The sequence below is a fragment of the Montipora capricornis genome, chromosome 1, assembly GCF_036669925.1.
Source record: "Montipora capricornis isolate CH-2021 chromosome 1, ASM3666992v2, whole genome shotgun sequence".
Classification (NCBI taxonomy): domain Eukaryota; kingdom Metazoa; phylum Cnidaria; class Anthozoa; order Scleractinia; family Acroporidae; genus Montipora; species Montipora capricornis.
Window position 1 is genome coordinate 39,528,773 of NC_090883.1, and position 24,484 is coordinate 39,553,256.

The 24,484-nt window shown below is 39.5% G+C and overlaps 2 protein-coding genes across 3 annotated transcripts in view; both read left to right on the top strand.

Moving 5' to 3' along the window:
- LOC138043142 (growth factor receptor-bound protein 14-like) overlaps positions 1-5,093 on the top strand; it is a 27,523-nt gene extending 22,430 nt beyond the window's left edge. For both annotated transcript variants that reach the window (XM_068889286.1, XM_068889279.1), the window contains 4 exons: positions 1,062-1,119; positions 1,640-1,730; positions 2,737-2,830; positions 4,333-5,093. In XM_068889286.1, the coding sequence (XP_068745387.1) occupies positions 1,062-1,119; positions 1,640-1,730; positions 2,737-2,830; positions 4,333-4,476 (387 nt within the window). In that variant the 3' untranslated portion in view covers positions 4,477-5,093. The remainder of the gene's footprint in view (positions 1-1,061; positions 1,120-1,639; positions 1,731-2,736; positions 2,831-4,332) is intronic.
- A 6,419-nt stretch (positions 5,094-11,512) lies between these two features.
- Positions 11,513-24,284, top strand: LOC138043182 (uncharacterized). Its single transcript, XM_068889332.1, has 4 exons — positions 11,513-11,678; positions 12,223-12,294; positions 21,554-21,652; positions 23,287-24,284. The coding sequence occupies exons 1-4, from the start codon at positions 11,586-11,588 to the stop codon at positions 23,398-23,400; spliced, it is 378 nt and encodes a 125-aa protein (XP_068745433.1). The 5' UTR covers positions 11,513-11,585; the 3' UTR covers positions 23,401-24,284.
- Positions 24,285-24,484: the final 200 nt, after the last annotated feature.

The window sequence follows — 24,484 nt, forward strand, 5'->3', positions numbered from 1 at the left end:
TCATGCAATGATTGTATCGACCGTGACAACGATCAGTCTATGTCCACAGTTTTGAATTGGTTTATTAAACTAAAAAAAACACTAGGAGAACTGGTAGAAAACCGACGAGAACGTGGAAACAACGTTTAAACGATGTAAACGATGAAGCTAATGAAAACGATTCAACTAGAAAAAAAAAGTAAGAAAAAAAAAAGGCACAAGTTTCATAAGCTTCTAAGGACCAAGTAACGACAGAACCGATGAAAGACATAGCAATACTTACAAACTATGGAGCTTCTTTAGGCAAGCAAACAAGATGAAATAAATGGAGTTCGCCGAGGAAAGCGTGTAACGACTTGGCTATTGGGGAGCTTAAGCACGCGCGTTTTTGAGACGCGGACGTCAACCGGAAGTGAGTTGTTTTCCATTTAAACTTGTCTTCACACAACCACATTCACATTGCTAAGTATCTTTTCTCCATTAGAGATGATTAGTATAAAATTCTAGGAGACGCCACTGTCCTGGCACTCGAAATGTTCTCTTCCGGTTGCCGTCCGCGTCTCAAAAACGCGGGTGCTTAAGCTCCCTAACAACAGAGAGGTACAACTTCCGGAAGGGAAAAACGAGATCTTTTAGATATGCCTATTTATGCTGGAAAAAATTGTGCGAAATCGCATATAAATTACATGTCTTTTACAGATCTAATAACAAAGAATGCACACCTAAAAAGGCGTTGATTAGGCGTGAAGCTAGAAGCTAATAACGAAGAACGCACACCGTAAAAGGTCATTGATTAGGCGCGAAGTAGTTGCTACAATGATAGTGTCATTGTTCCAAGCGTCAAATAACCACCTGCGCAAAACGTTCCTCCGTCTCCACTGCTGATTGGTTTAGTACAAGTTGTATGGTAAAACCTGATTGGTTTGTTCCTTGGGTTGATCCGAGGTTGTCGCGCGCGCCTCCTCCAATCGTCTTGGCTTTTGGCAGAATTGGGGTATAAGCGTTGTTTTTCATTTTTTGGTGGGGTATGGAAATGGTAGGATTGATTCTAACCCTAACCAAGTGATTTTACTTTTACTTAGAAACTTAGCCGTCGCATGTCATCTAACAGCTTCATACCGACTGACACTGGTGTTGCAGGTAAAGTGCCAAATGTTTTCGAATCTACATCAGATTTTACTGTTTGCATGAAAGTTAGAAATTTCGAGGCAAATGAAAGGTATAGACAATATACAGGAGACAGGAACACATACCAAACCAAAATTGGTTTGGTGGCATGCCCGACTAGTAATCAGGGAGGCGTGGGTTCGATTCCCGCTCAAGGCAAAAACCAATTTTTCGGATGGGCGTGTCGAAAGGTAAAAATGCACGGTATGTGTTCCTGTCTCCTTTATATTTTACTGTTTGCTTTTAGTAATTTGCCAAATTTTATCGTTGCACTTTTCAGGCAATTTCAGTCCTAGTAGTGAAAGCGAGGCAATTGTCACATGAACCTAGTTTAATGATCGAGCTCCCACGAGTCTCCTATAGCTCAGTGGTGGAGCATCCGAACTTGTAATCGGAAGGTCGACGTAGATTCAACTCCTGCCGAAAGGAGCACTCGGATTTTTCCGAGCATTCCCGAGTCATTATCGATAAAATGATACATTTCTTATCACAGCTTGGAATTTTGTATCAGAACCGTGGTATCACGGACGGATTACGAGAGAACAGTCACTTGGGTTACTGATGGAAGCTGGTGCTCAAGACGGGTAAGATTTCAAACGATTTCAAACTTAGCCACCATATAAAGACCTGTGTCTTACTGAGCAAAGTACGATGCATCTATTCAGCTCATGTGTGATCGCCAGATGGTTTTGGCGCGAATTTATCAATTGGTATAACTCACTCCATTCGGAAAAAATACCCGCACTTTCCGAAAAAGAAATTGTATATGGTGTGCTGAACGGTTAGTCGTCTTCTTCAATGCTCAACCATTTGATCCTTATCGGGAAGTACTTTCTTTATAGTAATGCGCTTGAGGAAAATATAAAGTTTCAATTTTCAGACTATCTTAATTCTTTTTATGAAAAATTAAGAGTGGAAAAATACATTTCGGTCATGACAAATACCCAAACTGCTTTTGTCAAAAAATGGCATAGGTTTCTCTAGTGGCATATTTTGGTGTTGTTAACTAACTGTTAGTCAAGTTAAGTGTTTTGATCTGTAAATCTGTAAAGTGTATTTTGGTGCTTTAAAAAAAATAATAAATAAAGACCTTTGTCTGGAAATTAATGTTACATTTGTTATCGTGATCAATGATCTTGACGTCATACTGTGACCGTTAAAAAGAAAAGAGCGCAAAAACTATACTACGGCCGGAAAACCTGACGGCCGCATTATTGGGAAGACCTTAGCCAGCAATGACCAGAACCAGGTTGCTGACCAGCGGTTTTCGTTAAAAGAATTGTTGGCTGGGGGTGCTCAGTCTCGCGGGCTCAGAAAACCTGGTTGTGGTCATTGTTATTTAAGGTTTTTCCGCAATATTGTTGTAGAAGGCGGCAACACTACGGTCGCCACGAATACAAACCGATCCGCACAAGATCGACACACATGGCTTTCCGTTTTGTGGATGCTCGTGTATGATTCATACAGGGACCCCGCAGCTTCCTTCCTTTTACGTTATAAAATTTGATTTTTGACATGCTGACATGATTCAGTTCTTTTTCAAGTTCACGTCGTCCTAAACCGAGTTGTGCATTTGATTTAATGTTTCAGCTTGTTTCTGGTTCGCCAGAGTTGCTCAGTGGCGGGTGTTTTTGTGCTGACATTTTGTATGAACCAGAGAGTTTACCATTGCCAGGTGGTCCAGGTATACTGATGTCTCTTGTATATTCGTAAATTAATGCAAATACGTTTTTATTGACTGACGCCGACCGGAAGTTTACATTTCGCATCCCAGGCCAGCAGCGACAGAGCTGCTCTAACCCTTTCCCTCCTAAGACAGATGTGAAGAAATGCGAATTCCGGAATCCAGCAAATGCGAGGCTTTATAATCCGGAATCCAGAGCGTGGAATCCGCAATCATTTTCATGAAATCCGGAATCCTCAGATTTTGATGGAATTCAGGATCCCATCTCGGTGGAACCCGTGAGTTTGGAATTCCACGGGCTTGGATCTGGAATCCGAGGATCAGCTGGATTCTTTTACATTGGGTGACTAGTAGATTTCACTCCGTAGAACGCCAGACGGTTTTACTTGTCATTTGGGGCCCGCCTTGGGTGTGAATGAGTGAACAACATCTTGGTCCACTTAAAAGCTGTGTCCTCTTTAAAAGGAAAGTTCATAACTTCTGGCTGCCGTTGGACCCTCAAAATGTAGTTTTGTGGTAATTGTAATCTTTAATTTTTCCTTTTTAAGACGTTTCCGGATGTGACCACAGCACACTTAAGTGCTTTCAATAGGATCATCCTAAAACCTAGCCTGTGAACGCAGACGTATTTCTGGAGAGAAACGACCGCCGGAAATACGTCTGCATTCGCAGGCTACCAAAAACCTCAAGGTGGCACCATTTTCTTGGTCGAAGAAACGTGAACCCGATTTTTCCTCCTGCTAGTTTTTACAGATTCTCGTTTTAGACTATGGTGCCCTATCTTTTTAATTCAAAGATAATATTGGAATTCGAAAGTGGAATAAATGGCACCTAGTTCGGCTGGCCAACACGCTCAAATATTACTGCTTTGTTTGTCCGACTGAGCAGTTTCCATACAGGTGGTCTTATCTTTGAGTTCGGCCATATGCACATTTAAGAGAGCTAGTATGGCGAGTTTTGGTCAGTACGAATCAGGCAGGCTACCCCGCCTCGCCTCGACCCAAGCCCCCATTCAGCGCGTACTCGTCCTTGTCCCCCTTGTGATCTTCCATGGGGAGACTGGTGCTATTCGGTTCGCTCTTTCAAGTTTCAAGTGACATCCTCGATAGAAGTCTCCTCTCGGGACTATTTATTACATAGGGCAACATCAAGCGCTTATTTGTGCCGACTAGAACTAACATAGTGAAATACAGAGCTTGGACAAGTAATTGTGGTTCCCTTCCTCCAAACCAGAATTCCTTCTTAGCCTTTCCCCATTTGAATGCACATTTCGTCTCAAAATGTGTTTTTTTTTGCATGAATTACTCAGATTTTTTAATGTCGAGACCCAAAAACAGCATTTCTCGCAATGGGAAAGTCACTTCAGACAGATTCCAGCTGTAAATAAGCTTGATTTATCGTTTTCGATGGCTCGTCATGATGCGGTATATTTTTTTCGTGATAATACAAATATAAACAGTAAGTCTTCGGCTTACCTGAATGTGTCATGTTTTTGGTTTCAGGACATTGGTGAAGGCACACAGATATTCTTTAGTCTCGGCAAAGGACCAGCTTTCACGACGCTCCGTGAACTTATCCAGTTTTACCGACAGAAACCGTTGAATGGAGTCTCTCTTGCCTTGAGGACACCATGCCCTAAACCCTGAAGTGTGTGTGCCCACTATTCTTTTTCTAGGTAGTCAAGACAAACCCAGTTTTGACGTCACCTTAAAATATAGCTTTTCGCCATCTAAAGTCTTGTTACTTCATCTTGCTTATGTTTTGCAATGTGTGCGAAATGTACTCTTAACTGGATCGGAACGAACACGTGTGAATGATTCACTGTTGTATGCTCACGTCAAAAGCCTAGTGTGGTTATTTTAAGTTTCGTTGAAGGAAATCTGCTGAAATGCGTTGCTCAATGCCGGGGTGTGGCCTAATAGACGCGGTACATGCCACGCCACTACAGATGGTCCTGTCCCGTGATCCTTCATGTGCCAGAAACCGACCATCAGAGCTGGAAGATGCTGTGTTTTTGTACATATAACTACTGCCCAATCATTCAGAAGAGAGAACCCTTACTGATCAGTATTCGGTAGCTTGTGTTGTATTGTGTGGGCAGGTTTAAACTGTTTACCTGTCTTCGGTCGTTTCGACTTTGGTTCTTTTCATGGTCCTGTAGATTTTAACGAACCAAATAACTATATTTTGAAATGTGAAGGTTTTATTTATTTTATTTGTCAACGGAGAAGTGAACAAAGTTAATAAATGTAATTATATGTGATGATGGGCCTGCGTTCTTTGCAGATGAAGATCCACGGGCGCCGCCCAAGCTCATGGAAAGCCAACAAAAATATAAGGATTTGTATGGGAATCCCGATAAACAACCTGAGAAGATAATTTTACGAAAAAATGCTCAATTAAAAAGCCTAACTTTATTGCCATTGTGGGTCGCTTGCTTCCTGTGTGGTCTTTTTCCAGGGTTTGACGCGAATTGAGCCATTATCAGTTCCTCGGTTGTCAACGGTTATTTAACAATTATTCCATGGCTATAACCAGTCCAGTCCATGTCCAACAAGCGCGAATGGAAAAATTGTTTTATTAAATTCCTTAAACTCCAAAAATTTGGAAGTACGAAGTTTGAGCGAGAAAATCCGAGCGAAATCGAAAAAACTTGATGAAGATGAGATGTTGTGTAATACCTTGTGGTCAGACAGACGTAGGCTCATCACAAAAACATTTCTTGCCTTTTCGCGTACTTCTAAACGTCGGAATTGATCCAGACTTTCCACAAAAAAAGTTTTTTTTTTCTTTTTTGGCCTTATTCAGAGAGAATTTCGCTTTCCAGCAAAAAAAAATTTAGCTTAGCAAGGCTTAACGCAATCATTTACCATATAAGGTCAAACTAAGGTATATGAGCTGATAACGGAGATTGAGTGAACCAATCAGAGCACACGAAATGCATTATCCGGGGTGGAGAATTTAATAAAATAAAATACCAAGGCTGAACACTGAATTCTCAGGAGCCCACCAAATTCAAATATTCAAATGTTCCCACGGTTACAATTCCACCGTAGAATTCAAGAGCAAAGGTTTTTCTTTCATTTCAATCCGCTAGCCGCGCAATCGAAGCCCTGCCAGCAACGTGAGGCGGCTGTTAGTGTCCCAAACGAAACGATAAAACGATGGAAAAGACCCTCGATCGGACAGTTTGAACTCCACACGGTGACCGCTGAGTTTGTTGAATTGAGAATCTAGCTAAACATCTATGAGATTAGAAAACAAACTATGCGAACGCGTGAACCTGAATGATCGCAAATCATAATGATCACAAACGCGAAGGAAATGGTTAATAAATATGATGCTAAGGCATCTTGTTGGGACTGCAATGAGTTTTACATTGGTAAAACGAAACCTCGCTTACGTGACCGTAAAAAAGATCATTTCAAAGCACTCAAAGGGATCACTCAATCTTCATGCAGTAAAAACAGGTCACAACATAAAATGGAACCATTTTCAAGTTTTAGCAAATGGTAGCTCTGATTTGCATTGTAAAACAAAGGAAACTTTATTAGTAGGTGACCTTAAACCAGCTATAAACAAAAACGTTGGCAGCGAAAAACTGTGGCTTTATTCAACGGTCAGTTTTCACTGCTATCTATTTATCTTACTATTTTTATCTTATTCTCTCTAGTTACCAGTCTTCTTAATTTTATATATATCATATTTGAATTTGTTCAACCGCCACTTCTGAAGATGTATGTTGTAACATACGAAACGTCAAGTCAAAAGTAAAATGCGCTTTATCATTATGTTTGTAGCCGCTGTTTGTTATTGTTATTATTATTATTATTATTATTATTATTATTATTATTATTATTATTATTATTATAAGGTCGAACACGTTTGTTGACTATTGCTACGTCATATCCAAGATGGCCCTCTCCAAGTCATAAAAGAGGCAACTTCAAAGGGCTATTGTCACATTTTAACAGGAAACTGGACAAAACGGCGATTATTTTTGAATTCCTAGGGAAAAGTTTTAGTAATTTAGAGAAACTTTTTCTAGACCGTACTTTACCTTTAAAGATCCAATAAAACACCATTCGCGTTACATCATACTGTGTCCACCGGATAAAATCTACCTGAATCTACGCATTTCTACTACCACCTGAAATCTACCAAAGATACGCGCAGAAGACTTAAGGGAAAAATACAATACTTAGCAGGGTAGTGGAAGGAAAGACCTATTTGCAATTTTTCCATTTTCCCGACACGGGAAACGGAGAAATTCAACCCAGTAATTAATTTTTCTTTTACCTCATTTAACAGTAATTTAGCTAATACTAATCTAACTGCTGCAATCTTAGGTCGCCCGCCTAGACCAGCGTTGACTATTTTCGAGCGGAAATGCGTTGTAAATTTGAAGTGTGACAGCGCCCTTTCGAGGCAGGATCTTGCATCCCCCATGGCCAACAGACCGGGGGAATGGGACAGATTGCATACCGCACAGTGCAGACGAACAGACTGCCCACGAATAAATGATAAACAGTATTTAAGTTTAACCACACATTTTAAAATGGTTAGCTTTCAATAACTGTGATTTAGGGCTAGTCTGCAAGTGTCAGACAACAAAATCAGTGCAGGTACGCTCGAAATAGACTAAATAAATAAATGGATAGAAAACTTTATTTATCCACGGTAGTTCTATCTTTACAAAAGTACTCTGTTCTACTAGAAGCCGTGCATTACAATACAAATTACAATAATAATGTAAAAATTAAGAACAAAGCCATGAAGATTATCAATTACGTTAAGCACTTGCCCGTGCAGATAGTAAACGAATTATAATTTTGGCCTTAAAACGATCAAAGGAAGTCTCCTGCTTTGAACTACATGGAAGAGCATTCCATACTTTGACTCCCGAAAATACGAAACTGTTTTTGTAATTCTAGTTTTGGGTAGTACAAGATCAGTGTTAGAAGATCGAAGGCTATAGATAGATAGATAGATACATACATACATACATACATACATACATACATACATACATACATACATACATACATACATACATACATACATACATACATACATACATACATACATACATACATACATACATACATACATACATACATACATACATATGAATGAAGGGGCAGTTTCTAAAGAAACTGTGGTGCTGCGTCGGTGGGGAAGTAGTATACAAAAATTTGGTTTTATCAACGGAGTTGATAATGTAAATTGGCCACCGTACAGAGATTCTAAAAGCTGACGTTTCGAGCGTTAGCCCTTCGTCAGAGCGAATCGAGGAATTATGGGTTACGTGTAGTTTTTATAGTAGAGTAAGAGCTACGCTATTGGTGGTGACATGTCAACGTGAAAAATAGGAATATAAATGAAAAGCGTTCGTTAATACCGTGAGGATTAAGGGTGCCGATTTGAAAGATGAATGTGTTTTTTGGAGTGGTTAGGCAGATTAAAATGGAATTTTAATCCGATTAAAATAGAATTTTAATCCGCCTAATCCCATTTTAATCTGCCTAACCACTCCAAAAAACACATGGCTATCTGCGGCCTTTCCCTACATCTAGGTACGACGGAAAGCCGCAAGAATCTGGAACAAAAATTCATCTTTCAAATCGGCACCCTCACGGTATTAACGAACGCTTTTCATTTAACTAATATATTCCTATTTTTCACGTTGCCATGTTACCACCAATACTCTACTATAAAAACTACACATAACCCATAATCCCTCGATTTGCTCTGACGAAGGGCTAACGCTCGAAACGTCAGCTTTTAGAATCTCTGTACGGTGGCCAATTTACATTATCAACTCCGTTGATAAAACCAAATTTTTGTACATACATACATACATTCGGCGACAAAATTAGTTGAGACAGTTTGCCAATAGAGGACACTTCCATTGTTTTCAAAGAAAAATATTCCGGTACCCCTCCCTCTCCCCCCCTACCGCTGTTGACATGGCTCTCAGGAAACATAAATAGACACAAAAGGATAAGAGAGGCCCTGATAGGGGGGTAGGGGCAGGGGGTCCCGTGTCGCTTGTCTGAATTTTAAAATCACTCGTGTCGGGGTTTAATCTGCTCATTCTCGGCCTTGACGTCACTGTCGGAATTTTGCTGGGAAAGTCATTTTATGTGCTGTCGCTACTTTTTGGGCCATGTCGCTTGTCGCAATTTACCCTGTCAGGGCCTCATAAGATTGTAGGTTGGTAGGTAGGTAGGTAGGTAGGTAGGCAGGTAGGTAGATTGATAGCTAGCTAGATAGATAGATAGATCGAGATCGATAGATAGATCGATCGAGATCGATAGATAGATGTTGGATAGGTAGATAGATACCTCAACCTCCCTAATTTTTGTCCTCGATGCAAGTTTTCTGGACCTGTTTCTTTCAATCGACTTATTAAACCTTCTAGGCTATAACTTGAGATTAAGTTTTTAGACGTCCCTCATTTTCCACATTTCATAGGGGCTTACTTTAATACTACATGGGGTCCACTGTACTTCTGCTTTATAAATAGAAAATATACTGCAAAGGTTGGTCAAGACAACGTGAATATAGGCGTTGTTACAATATTTCGGCTGGCCAATACCAGCCTTCTTCAGGTTTATTGAATGGATAAACGCTTGTTACAAGATCTTTATATTTACCGGCAATGACATAAAAAGGCTACGTGATGTGTAAAATTAATAAAAACGGAAATGCATAAAAAAGAGGAAAGATAATAATACATGATAACAAGGTAAAATAAACAAAAGAAAATAAAAAAGTAGCTAAACTAAATTACATTTCATCTCTTCTGTTAAGGCCTGCAGGCTCAAGTGTTTTTCCTCTGTGTATGAGGAATGCCTCACGAGCCTTTCTGATGGAGTCACGACTAGTGTGCAGTTGTTCGAGCGGTATAAGGATCATGTGATCCTCCGCGTGACCACTAGTCAGGAAGTGTCGTGAAACCGCAGTGGGGGTATAACTACAAAAGGGGTTTATAATAGGTCGCCTATGTTTATTGAAACGGTCTTTAAGACGACGTTTGGTCTCTTCGATGTACTGAAGATTACATTTAGTGCACTGAATCATGTAAATAACATTAGGGGTTTCACAAGTAATGTGTGATTTGATTTTAAAGGTTTGCCCAGTACTATAAAAAGTGTATTGATTACGGCCATCCTCTATAAAAGGACAGGCGGTGCAAATAGTTTTATTGCACCGAAACGAGCCGGATGGAGACCTACAATAGATTGGTCGGTGTTAGTAGGTTCCGGCAATTTAGCTCTAACTAGAATGTCACTAATGTTTTTACAACGCCGGTAGGCTACTAAAGGGAGATTAGTAAAAACATTTTTACAGCGACCAGATGAATAAAGCACGTTAGAGTGTTCGTGAATTATACGGGATATGTTAGGTAAAGCGGGATTATAGGTAATGACGAACGGAACAGTGTCTGTCTGTTGTTTAGGTTTGGGTTTAAGAGCGTCGTTCCGAGAAATGTCAGAAGCACGTCGTATCTGGGTTTTAAGGAAATTAAGTTCGTAACCTCGATTGACGAGGTAGTCCATAAATTCCTCTGAGCGTTGTTTGTAAGTGTCATTGTCGGAGCATATACTTCGAAGGCGAAGTGCAAGGCTATATGGAATGGAACGTTTAGTGTGGGTGGGGTGGCATGAGGAGATAAGTAAATATTGATGTTTGTCAGTGGGTTTAGTGTAAAGGTCGGTTTCTATGAGACCATCCTTGAGTGAGACCATCACATCAAGGAATGGAATATTTGTGAGGGAATGCGAACAAGTGAATTCAATGGTGGGATGAAGGTTATTGAGATAATTGACAAATACTTTCAGTTTATCTGAACCTTCAGTCCAAATAACGAAAATATCGTCCAGAAATCTGAGCCACGTATGAGGTAGATACAATGCGTTAGTGAGCGCGTCATGTTCGAATTTTGCAAGAAAAAGGTTGGCAAATGAAGGAGCCATTTTTGTGCCCATAGCAGTCCCGTGTTTTTGTAGGTAGTGTTTGTTGTTAAATGTGAAATTGTTCATCTTGAGGATGATCTGTATGAGGTCACAAAGAGTTTCCGTGGGGATGTGCTTATCGTTGCGTTTGCGAAGGAAAAAGCGGCAAGCCTTAATACCTTCACTGTGAGGGATGTTGGTATAAAGAGAAGTGACGTCAAGCGTGACAAGTATGGCATTGTGGGGAAGTGTGTTGATTGTGTTCAAGTTGGCAAGTTTGTTAAGGAAATCAGTAGTGTCTTTAACGCAAGACGGAACAGTATTAACTAATGGTTTTAGGTAGTAGTCAACAAACTGAGAGATACGTTCTGTGGGGTGGTTGTTAGCAGAAACTATGGGTCGTCCAGGATTGTTAACTTTATGGAGTTTTGGGAGTATGTAGAAACGTCCAGGTCTGGGGTCGTTTTGTACAAGGTACTGTTTTGTTTTTAGGTCAATAAGTTTGTTGTTGAACATGCGTTTAACGTATTCAGCATTCAGTATTCAGCGTTTAACCTATTCAGTCTGCTTTATGCCTGGGTATTTCTTAGAACTAGTTACTAGTCAACCTCGTCTCCAGGGCGCTTTTTCCTGGTGGGACGGGTCCCACCCAAAGCCAGGGAAAAGCGCCCTGGGGACGAGGTTGGGTTACTAGTATCAAGACCCCAGGAGTGATTAATCTCAGAGTGACTCTGGGAGCGATTCCTTTGGCGGAACGTGTGGAAGTGTTGTTACTCGAACATAGAACGGAAAACATGAGCTTTAACTTCGAGGAAATAGGAAAGAGCTTCGCCAAAGTTTACTATGACGCATTTGATAACAACCGGCCAAGTCTGGTCCATTTATATGTAAGTTTCTCCTTGTTCTGCTGTACCTCAAGTCATCATTATCCAAGTTAGAAACTTTGAGTGGCTAACGATACGTATAACAAATTTGGGAGTTTAGTGTGTGTCAATTAACGTTGTCATGATACAGCCTTGTTTGAAATCGTGCGTGGAATTGTCATTGGAAGCCTTGAACCAGAACAAGTAGCCGCACGAGAACGAAAATTGGGGTGGAACGCATTTGAAAAGGATTAACAAATCAAGTAAACATGCATCTAGAGTCATCCCCTTTTATATACAGTCTGTATAAATCCCATGCATATAGCTGATGTTAAAGTGAATTCTTTTTCACCGTACTTGAGTGATGCATTCAATAACTGAATTTACTGTACCACTGAATCTAAATAAAGGGACAAAATAGTGTTTTTTCCCCTCCCCGCAAAAGTACCGTCGGACAATACATCAATATATGATTGTGTATGTTTGCTGCTTAAATCAGTGTTAGGCATGAGAGGAGTACATTGTCTTCAAAGCTGAAAAAATTAATATGACATCAATTACTTTTAAGAATGAAGGCTCCATGCTGACTTTTGAAGGAGATCAATTCGCTGGAACAGAAGGAATCATGAAGAAGTTATTGGTAAGTTTTATGCCTTATGCTAAAATCTGAATATGTCAAAGTTGTAATTGAGTTAAATAAGGAATGGGAATGAAATTTGATGAACTATTAAGTAGATCCTAATGCTGGTGTATTGCATTCATACTCTTTTGGAGCATACACATGCACGTTGTAGAATTTTTTCTTTTGTCATCAGGATCTCTCAGATCTTCTCAGATTCTTAGGTAAATGTGGAACAATACTGCTCTCTGCATTTGTTTGAATTTGCTGATTATCCAAGATGGCCATCAGACCAGTGGTCACAACTTATCTCGTAAGAGTTTCTTTCAGATTTTAAACTTCAAAAAGGCTCTGTTGCTGCCACTGAGAAATACTAATAATTTTAGTTACCTTATCAAGCTTTTTCAGCAACTTCATGTTCACTTATCATTTCTCAGCATTTCTTGTAATCTTGCAAAGCTAGTTCATGATGGCAAATTGCTTGACTAGTTTAATGTCAAGTGAAGCTATGATCTTCACAGTTATGAACACAATTTTAGCAAGGTCATGGGTTCAAACCCTGTTGAAGTCCTGGATTTTTCAGGCTTCTCTATACAGTGGCTAATAATTACATTCATAACTGCAAGGATTATAGCTTCAGTTGATTTCATATATGATTCATTTCATATACCATGTTGTTCATTGATTCATTCATCATAGTAACATTTGAACCCACAAATGACCAGCTCCCAACATCAGTGGCTTCATAGCTCAGTTGGTTAGAGCATCACACCGGCATCGCAACGTCATGGGTTCAATCCCTGTTGAAGTCCTGGATTTTTCAGGCTTCTCTCACAAATGCTAAAATTGTGTTCATAGCTGTGAGGATCCTAGACCTTTACTTGATTTTTTTATCTGCAGTTCAATATATGAATATTCACTTCATATAAGTTGATGAGATATGATGAGAAAAATATGTGTTAAAGACTGATTACCTGGCATGTGATCAATTTCTTCCTTTTGACAGAACATCACAACCTTCCCCAGAGACTGCAGAAATCTTAGTGTTTTTACAATCGATTGTCATAAATCTGTAGCTGAAAATTCGAAATTCAGAGTTTTATACAACATATGCACAGACTGCATACATGTGGTACTATTGATCTCAGGTGTCCTTTCAAATGACATTTTTTCCACCCCTCTTCACACACTGTTGAGCTCGCTCTGCGGTTTGAAAAATGCTGATCAGGCAAGCAAAAATTCTTGCTTGCGGGTGGCAAAAGTTCAACTTGGCGCCAAATGGAATGTGAACCCGCACCTTTTTTCTTGATCGTGGGAATTATGGCGACTGTTCAGTTTAAGATTTTTTTACGGGGATGGATTCGATCGTTGCAAAATGTATCGAATGCCAAAGACATCCTTTGAGTTTACAAGCTTTGAACACTTTGGCAAGACAATCTTGGAGGTCATCGGAACTTTTTTCGAGGGAAAGGTGCTGAGCAACATCCGAATCCAGTACAGAGATGATGAGAACACTTTTGTAAACCTAACCTGCCAAGATGACCTCATGGATGCTTACAGGTGTTTGCAACCGGTCCAAAATTCTGAAGATTTGTACAAGGTGTGTCTAAGGGTGCATGGATCAGCCATACCAGTTCCACAGCATGCAGTAGGACAATTAACGACTCGGCTGAAGCGACGATTTGCCTTGCCACCCAAACAGTTGAATTTTCTGGAAAACATGTCGTCGCCCACCACAAGTAAGTCAAATTGCATGCCCGAAAACTCTGAATCCAAGACATTCAAATCTCCGTTAGAAGTTTTCTTGCATGAAAAGGGAAAAGCTGTGGACTTTAGAGAACAACGAGTTGCACAATGGCAACCCGAGATGATGGAAAGTGAATGGGCATTCGTTGGTCCCACAGGCTCACTTGGAAAGTTCACAAAAACCTGTTTGCACAAATTGTCATTTGGAAGGCCACAACAAGCTGCATTGCGAATTTGGCCAGTGCCTTTCGGGGCACTTTTGCAACCTCCTGGAGAAACATCCTAATGAGAAGAGGCAGATCACAAACATGAAAAAATGGCTGAAAGTGGAGGAGGGAAAATTGGTGCGGATGAAGGAAGATATGAATGCGAAAGCTGCCACAGCTACATCGATCAAAAATCGTTTTTCGTACAAAGTTCGAGCAATTTTAATCGACAGCTTCCTTGAGAAGTACTTGGTAACTACAAAAGAGGGAAGGAGTGTGGCAAACTGGCAGGCCATCAATTGTGACTGCAAGAAGTTGGAAAAAATGTGCAAAGGAAAAATCCCCGAGTCCACGCAGCAAATCATCCATCTTCTCTCTGAAGAAGAAACTGATGTGAGCCTCGTAACCTGGAGGAAGACTACATCAGTAAGAAATCCTCATAAATGGCTTTGGGAAGAAAGGGGAATCACTTGGCCTCACTCAACGACTAGTCCGTATGGATCTTCACAGCAAGGTGCGACATGTGCACCGCAAGCCGGACCTTGTTCAAGAGATGTGTTCATGCAACAAGACGAATATCTACTCAATGTAGCTATCAAAGAAAGTCTAGAAAGCTGCATGGTGAGCATGACCGGAGAAGCTGGAAATAAAGTAAACTTGCCGGATAGCCATGTTGATGATCAGCGAGAAATCAGTGCTTCAAACAACGAAATGTACGTTATGCGGGATCACTACACCGAACACACACCCTTGGTCTGCGAGGAGAAGCAGTAATCAGGTTCTGGATTATCCCTTCTGGTAGATGCCGTAAATCTGATAAATGACTGAAACCCAACGGTTTGTTTGTGTTTACTTTTTGTCACTTTAAGCCTGTAAAAACGAAGAGGGCGCTTAAAGAATTGACATTACTGTGTATTAAAATACCAGTTGCCTTGCGTTTCGACTGCCGGTTTTCTTGTGGGGCACCCAAGGTTGTTGTTATTGTTCATTAAATGTTTCACTTTGTTACTGCCTTAGTTTCAGTAACGTATAATTGATACACTAGGAAAAAATATTCAATGCAAGAAATTTCAATTTAGTTGTCTAATTATCACATATTGTTAAACATCACAGTGGTAAATTTCATTTAATAAATTTCTGGCATTCAACTTTTGCTGTGTCTTTTATCTAATGGAACGACTTAATTTCACTGGTAAGAGATTGGATATTTTTGAAGGTGGTGAACCCAGGCCAAGTTTAAAGTATACTAGGCCTGCTTCTTCAATTTGTAGCGCAAAAAATATGTTCGCGCCTTGAAAACACCACCTTCCATTTAAAAGGCGTCTGTCCGCTTAGGGAGAGTCTTTCAGATTTTTTAATTGAACACAAAATCTTGATTTTGCCGGGGATTTTGTTCTTGGAAATTCATCCTGACATAGATTCTAATTGAGGAAATCCATTTTGAGATTGTGTTAAATTACGGATTTTTAGATTTACTCAATATAACACGATAACTGACTTGGAAATTTACAATATAATTCAGGTTACTGTAAACATTTGGCGACGTGCAGTCCGGAATAACTGGTGAAACATTTTTTTCTCAGTTGCACGTTGTCTTAAGAAGCACCCTTAAGAACCGAATGATAAAAGTACGAGACCTAAAAACAAAATAAGAAGAAACGCACATGAAGACCCTAGTCGTGACTCAGCGAGACTCTATTTACTTAAGTAAATAACAATTATTATTCACAGAGCCTGTGGGGAAAAATTGTTTTAGTACTAAATACAATATGAGGGACCGTATTGTATTCAGATATACAATGTCGAGCCCAAGGCAATACAACAAATTCTCAATAAATTTCAGTCAAACAGCGATGTAGCCCGTGTGTCTGTAGAATCCTCTCATGTCTGCGTGTGTTATTTGCTCGACACAATCGTATATCCCGATATGTATATTCCGATAAAAAGACTAGCGCATGTCTTCTCATTTTGCTACCGTTTTAATTTTGTTAAAGGCCAACTCGATGGGATTGAACTCTATCGAATAAGTCGGTAAATAAACGACCTCGATTCTGTACTGATCCTTCCAGCGCCCCAAACCCAAAGCACAACCCCCTTCATTATGATGAGTTGCATGATTGTCCATTAAAATGTGATCTCCATATCGAAGAACCGGCTCACCATTTGCTAGAAAGTTTTTGGAGGCCTCGCCGAAAAAATCAAGAAAGTCAAATGTATCAGTTGTTCCGTCTACTGGATTTGCGTACAGTATCCCTTCCATACCAGCAAAAACCTGAAGAGTGACATTAGGTGTATTCATATTCCATGCGACCTCAATACACAGAACACCATTTGCTTTAGCAACATCGGGCAACTTGAATCCTGCCTCATCGAAACATTTTATGCTATAAGGGTCTACTGTAGACATGTAGTTGAGAAAATCTTGATAGTAATTAACATTTTCTAGGGAAAATTTGTCATTAGGGAGAGTCGATGTTCTTTTCCAAGACATTGGACCACACAACGATTTGAAACGAATGGCTCGGCTGATCGCGCTTCGCGAAGTACCTCCGTTCACGTTGCAGTGTGTTTCGATGACATCTTGAATTTTCTTGAGGGGCATTGACGGTGCAGTTCGTTTGAACAATTCTATAACTTCGAACTCTGCTTTGGTCAAATGCGAGGGATTTTGACTTCCTTTTTTATCTCGAGGACCAACATTACCGCTTTCACAGAAGTTTACCCAAATGTTCTTCACAGTTTTCCTGCTGACGCTAAATTTCCTTCCTACTTCTGAAAAGTTCCCCACAAAGTAGCCAGAAGTATAATCACCTCCGTTTTGAACAAATTCATCGATAATTCCTCGTCTCAGGTCATCAGACAATTCCATTCCAGGAAAAAACGTACGCCCCATTTTAGGCAACGGTTCAAATTTCATTCGGCGCCAGTTGATCTTTTGCCGCGCGCAAGAAGAATTTCTTATCACGTGATCAGCATTTTTCAAACCGCAAAGCGAGCTCAACGGTGCATGAAGAGGGGTGAAAAAAAAGTCATTTGAAAGGACGCCTGAGATCAATAGTAGTGCGGTAACTTGACACAGTGCTTTATTCCAGAACTGTCAACTAAGCTGCGTTTTGGTTTCCAGGAGATTCAAGTTGTCTTTGTATATGTAACTCAAATAGTACACAATATTGTCTTGGTATTGTAAATCATTATAGTGCTATGGTAGATGTCTAGTTAAATTCCAAAACCAGATTTCACTCAAGGGATAAGATGGCCATGTTGGTGCCAAAACAATAGAAAAGTGTGGCTTAAGTTTTGCATAATAATAGAGTCAAATTCCCTAAAGACTTTTTCGCTATTGTTCTTTGCGTCAACATGGCTGCCATGATGTCAGGTACAATCAAAGAATTGAGAAAGATTGAAGAAAATAGAAGGGAATCAAGAAATATTGGCTTCAAGGCAGACATAAAGTTTGCTTCATCTTCTTTTTCGTAGCAAGTTTAAGCGTGTACTCTGTGCATCTGACAGCTTTTCACAACAAAAGGTTACTGAAGCTAATTCCTGTCCCACAGGGTTAGTATCTGGATGGGAAACCTCAAAATATGTGACTTGCTATCAGACAGAAAATTCTATTTTAACACTCAAAAATGCAAGCTAAGCAAGGTACAGATTTTCCTAGCCTTCTTCATGCAAAACAAATATTGATGCTAAAGTAAATAAATATTGATACACAGTTTTTAGGAAGAGCAGAAGGAAGTTTATAGGAAGTGTAAATCAAGAATAAAAAAGTTGCCATCAGCAACAAAATTTGCGACATGAAAACAACATCAAATTCGTGCCGCAAACATAAAAAGTTACTATGATCAGTGGAAAACATTTTAGGAGATTTTAGTTATGTTCAATTTTTCTATTGTACTTTTGGCTGCACAAATAAATCTCAAAATTGACAGTTGTAAGTTTTAACTTGTAGCCAAAAGTAGGTGGAAAAGTAGGATTAGTTACAAGTGCAGGAAATCATTTTGACACAATTTGGAGACTGCTGTTCAAGAAATTCACAAACAAGTCACTTATGCAAGCCAAAAAGCAACATATTATGGGAAAGCTGTTCACAAATTCTTGTGACTCGTTCTTGATAAGCTAGTTCTCTGTGACGTAACAAGCACAAATAGGCGTCAGTTCTTTCTTTCTTTTTTCCTCAGATTTTGAAAGCGTGTTCGCTTAAAACCCCACTGGCAAAAGTTTGAGCTTTGATTTTTATCCAAAGGCTGTTTATTTTGAATGTAACGTTTGGATTTCATGGTCTGCCATTACTCAAGTTCAAAACTGACCAATTGGACCCCAGAGGGTTGGATCTAGGAAAAAGTGACGTCATTGACTCGCTAGCTTAAAATTTCAGCGTGTAAACGCAACTTATTATATATGCAAAACATGAGTTTAAAAATCGGAAACCCTGAAACTCCCGTGCTGCATATTAATTCGGCCGCGTACACACATTGCATTCTTAAACCAGTGAGTCTTTGACGTCATTTTCTCCTTGACCCATCTCTCTCAGGATATTAAAGTTAGTAATAGTAAAGTCTCTGCTTACAAGCCAGAAGGCTCATCAGGCCGGCACTTATCTCCGGTTTCATTAGCATGGAGCGACTAGGAGTATTTCTACTCCCCCCTGGATGGGATGCTAGTCCATCGCAGGGTTACCCCCAGCATTTTGCTGGTACCCATTTATACACCTGGGTGGAGAGAGGCACCGTGAGAGTAAAGTGTCTTGCCCACGAACACAACACAATGTCCCCCCCCAGCCAGGACCCAAACCCTGACCACTCGATCCAGAGTCGAGCACTCTAACCATGAGGCCACCGTGCCTCCCACAAAGTTAGTAATGGCGGACCAACAAATAACAAAATTCCAGTTAAATTAAACAGGTGTCTTTTAAAAACGAGATGCTTCTGTGAAGCATACACTGGGTTGCCTGTGGTACGTGCTACAGAAAATCAGAAGGCACTGAATTGTGTGGTATTGAAATACAGCATTCCAGTCTCTGAAGAATAACAAATAAAAGAGAAGCGAGAAACATTGGCTTCTGGGCTGACATGTTGATAATTTTCAAGTTCCCTCACAACTTCTTTTTACCACAAGTGTGCCCTCTGAGCATCTGAAGGCTTTCTAATACTAAAGTTCACTGAAGTTAAGCCCTGCCGGGCGGGGTTAGTGTTTGGATGGGAGACCGAAACAATGTACCCCTCTTAAAACAGAAGCATCGGACCGAAAATACTATTAACTCTAACAAATGCGAACTCAGCAAGGTACAGATCTTGTTAGCTTGCTTTATGCAAAACAAATATTGATGAAAAAGCAAATAACTATTGATACACAGTTTTCAGAAAGAGCAGAAGGAAGTTTCCCGGACGGTCGATCGAGAATAAAATATTTACGACATGAAAACAACATTAATTTTGAACCGTGAATATAGAATATAAAAAGTTACGATCAGCGACAAACATTTTGGGAGATTTTTGCTACGTTCAAGTAAATTGCAAAATCGAAAAGTGACATGGCCGGAATTCAGCGGGCGCCGTGATTACGTTACCGCTGCATGTTTACTCGTCTGTCATCTGTGTCAAATGATGGCAAGATACCGGGTTTTTAAAAAGTTTCTTTTTCTGTCAAGTGTTATAAAGTTTGACAATGAAATGAGCGAAGTCAAAACAAAGATCACAATCGCCCAACTCTTGTTTATGCAAAGTCAAAATTTACTCTCCAAGACGCGTACGACGTTATTATCACCAGGTAATTCCATCATTTTGGAAATAGCAGCTACTTTATTATTCATCTGCGTCACAAGTTTTCACTGATTTTGGGGCTCATTTTGTTGAAACTCGAGCACGCTTTCAACAGGCCTGTGAACCCTTCCCGCTTACAGAGCAAAACTAAAAAACTTCTCGCATATCACATTTCAACCTTAAGCTCGAAAATTCAATACACAACATGATATTATAATTCACAAAGGCAGAAAATACCACAGAATCCTTTTCCAGCGAAAGTTTTATTGAAACAAACAACATATTTGCTCTTAGAGGCGAAAACCTCTTCCTATTTCATTGTGTGCGTGAAGACAACAAACTCAATTGTGTCAAATTACCTTGTACTTCAGGTAAATACTGCTCACTTTGATTTCGTCTCGACGGGCGATAGATTGTTGTCGAAGTCCAGTACTCGTCGCTTTTGAGATTCATGCCTAGTTTATCCAACTGACTTTCCATTATTGAGCTCCATAAGGGTATATTTTGTTTAAGGATCCACTAAAACGCCATTCGCGTTGCATGACTTTCGACGCCATTGCAGGCTAAGTTAATGATTCTACTGTGTCCACCAGAGAAATCTACGCAGTTCCACTACCCTCTCGATCCTACGAAAATACGCGCAGAAGGCTCTATCCACAAAGACACCACTTACCAGGGGAGTGACAGGCAAGACTTTTACCGACACGGAAAAAAAAAAAAAAAAAAAGAAAAAAAAGAAAAAAAAGAAAAAAAAGAAAACAAACAAACTAAACGCAGACCTCGACTGGGTTTGCCTTATAAGGCAACCCAGTAAAAAATCAGAACTTAAAACTTGGGTCACTTAGTGTTTAGTTAATTAACATAGTTTTGAAATCCAAAGAAAAAAAATTATTTTTTGGTCGTAGTAGCACTTTAAGTATGGCATTTTAAATCAAAACATTTGCCCCTTGTTTGGTATTAGGGTTAGGGTTAGGGTTAGAGCATTAATTTTGTTGATGTGAATGTATGTACATGTATTTCATTTTTCCTCGGTGTTTTCAGTGTACTCATTTGCATAAAGTAGTGTCTGTACCCCTAAAATTGTGCTAAATTCTGCTGTATCTCAAAAACTGGAAGTGAATGTGCAAAAGTATTTTATATCATTATTTATGAGACAATGGTCTTTCAAAACTTGCAGGAAAAAGAGGTATGACAAATACCCTAACCCTAACCCTAGTGCTTAAAAAAATTAATTTAACTGAGATTTAAATGGAAAACAGCAGCTGGATGGCAACCTTTGCCATCCAGCACAGAGTTCTTTTACATTTTTCAAACTTTCAAACCACTCTAAAATCATCCACTTACATGCAAAAGTCAGTGGCCTCCAAATTGACATTTCTTACTAATTAATTTTCATACCGCTCTTTCCATTTCTAGCATCTATTTTGTACCACAACCACTTTTTATGATCAACAACTGAAGGTCATGTGACATGGTCAAGCAAAAGGCCTATTGGATAGACCATTATAGATATAGGGGTTTAGTTTCTAAGGAAACTACAATTGAGATAATAAATCTTTGTTTCAGGGTTTGCCTTTCAAAAGTGTCAAACATGTTTTGACGACAATTGACTGCCAGCCAACGCAACAAAATGGAGTATTAGTTTTTGTACTTGGGCAACTAAAGGTATTTGTTTTGTTATTAGTCAGTCTTAACCCTAGCAGCGATGCTACAACAAGTTGCAAAATTACACTTCACCTTCTTGGGATTCGAACTCGGTATCTCTTCCTTCAGAGGCAATCACAATGACCACTAAAGCATGGAAGACTACGTGATCGATTTATGGGCAAATATTTATTAAAGAATTATGTGCGTGACAGGAACAAGTGTTCTTGTTTTCGTTGCACTTAATGCAATGTCTGGTTATTGTATGACTGTAACAGATATCATAATTTTATAATTCTCCCAGTATTGTTAAGAAAGAGTATTAAATAATTTTAAATATCATCATAGAGACTTGCAAAGCACCTGTTCCTTGTACATTGAAAGGGGGCAAGGGAGGGGGGAAGTGGGAAAGGTTGGAATTGTAGATACAGTGGGTATTGGTAGCTAGAAAAGCTGTTCTTTAACGGGAGTGTCTCATCAATTTTGCAACCTGTTGTAGCTTGGTCCTAAGTGGAGAATACCCAGCCAATTATTTCAGTGCCATTGAAGGAGATTAACTCTTACTGTATTGACATGTTTGTAAAAGGAAATTAATGCCACCAAAATGCTGACAGGAGCAGTCAGAAATGGCTTGGTATTCTGAAGTAGCTCTGCCCTGTGATTACACTAAAAACCTGGGCTTGGTTCTTCAAAAGCCGGTTAACGCCAATAATCCCAGATTAAAAATTAACCAAGGAGTTTAAATCTCCACTCCCAAATTCTGTTCAGTGCTGACATTCGGCAAAACTTTACATTATAAGAAGTCAATCTTGAAAAACAAAAATCAACAAAAGAAACTTTCACCAAAAAGTAGAACATAAAACAAAAAATTACGCTAATCCTGGATTAAGTTAATCGGCTTTCGAACAACCGGGCCTTGGTCTAATAGGAGGCAGAGCTCAATGGAGCTAGTACTGTAGGCAGAGTTTAATGGACACCACCCAACAGAGACAAGTAAATGGTTAAAAAAAGTCAAAAATCTGTTTCTGCAAATTTGGATGACAATTACTTATGGAATCTGATCAGATATGTTCTTTTCTTAAAGAAACAGAGAATTTAAATCTTAGTTGTTGTGAAGAAAAAGAAGAGCTGGTTTTAGGTGTTGTACATGTATCTTCAACAGTGTTGGAACTGAAACTGTTTGGTCTCATGGGTTATTGGCAAAACAAGAATGACTTGTATGCCGGGGAAAGGACTTGCATATGACGGGTGTAAATTTCAGATTTTGGTCTCACGTAGAGTGTATGGGTAAATATGTAGCCGTGAAGGTCTTGTTTAGGGTTTCATGCCAAGAAATCTTTTCTTCATGCGTAGAAATATCTATTTAACCCATTGACTCCCAGGGGTTCCCCATTGATGAGTAAAATCGTCTGGCGTTAGACAGAGTAAAATACTAAGTCTGGCCAGTTTCGGCCGGTTTGGATGTCAAAGGGTTAAGTTAAAATTTCTGACGATCAGCCCCACCCCTTCTTTTCCCCATTTCTCCCCCCCCCCCCCCCCCCCACTTCCTTCCTGGGCTTGCATGTTGCATGAAAGCTTCCAGCCAGTTAAGGAATGATGTAAGGAATCTGTTTAATATGAATTTAAACTCAACCCGTAGTTTTTAATTTCTGCAGACAGATGATGACCCTCCTCATGGCTTCAGTCAGACATTTCACCTTATACCAAGTGGCCCTTCCAATTATGTAGTCCTTAACGACATCTTCAGATTATCTCTCCACCATGGATAAAAATAAACTCACAATTACTTTAGTCTGTGGAGAGAGAAGTGGATGTGATCAATATTATTTGTTTTAGCCACATTTGTCTAAAAAGCAAGGATGAAGGACACAGGTTGAAGCGTTAGGAGTCGTGCACTTTAATGTCATCATGTCTGTTGTCACTTTCTCAAATATCCAAGTCTGAAGTCTCTAATATTGTAACTTCCTTGTCTCAAACAAGATGCGCAGACTTGTATGAACAGTTCTTCAGAAAGACCATCAAGTTTGGCTTGGTGAAGCAACATGATTCAACTGGTTAGGTGTAGCATATCATCATTAATTAAGTTGCTGGCTAATTTTGGGGAGCTGAATGCATAAATTTCATAATTTTTTTTTCTTTTTTCAAGTGATGGTTATTTTTATTAATTAACCCATTGACTCCTGGGGGTTCCCCATTGGAGAGTAAAATTGTCTTGCGTTAGACAGAGTAAAATACTAAGTATGGCCAGTTTAGGCTGGTTTAGGGATGAAAGGGTTAAAGACAAATTTTGAGCCACATGTGGTACTTAAATGCTGCAATAACTTGTTGAAAGCTATCCCAAAAAAGGACTAAGATATTAAGTTCTTTCCTTCAATTCTTGTTTTTAACATGCCATTATAAAAGTTATTTTCCAGTTATTGCTCAAAACGTGGTCACAATTATTTTAATAACCTATTATGAAAAAGAAAGTTATGACATTTATGCACAGCACTCAGATTCAGTTCTCAGAAAACAGCATTTTTGTATCTCTGTGTTACAATATGGTGCCCAAGAAAGTGTTTTGTGAACATATCTTAGAGTATTTTTTATTGATTTGTAAACAGTTCTCCTGTCATTGCAAAACATTGTTTCAAATAAAGTTTTAATCAACATTGTTGCAAGTACAGATGTTTAGGTGTAATGTGCTTGTGTATAGGATGGGAAACTTGTTGCTTGGCAATGGGTGAAAGGACACCTGAAAAATCATAGTCCTAGACAGGATTCAAACCTATGAATTAATCCTCTTTCTTGGGAAGTCCTGAAAATCTGTTGCTGGACTTGAGAAGGTGGAAGATGGAAACAATGAAAGAGTGG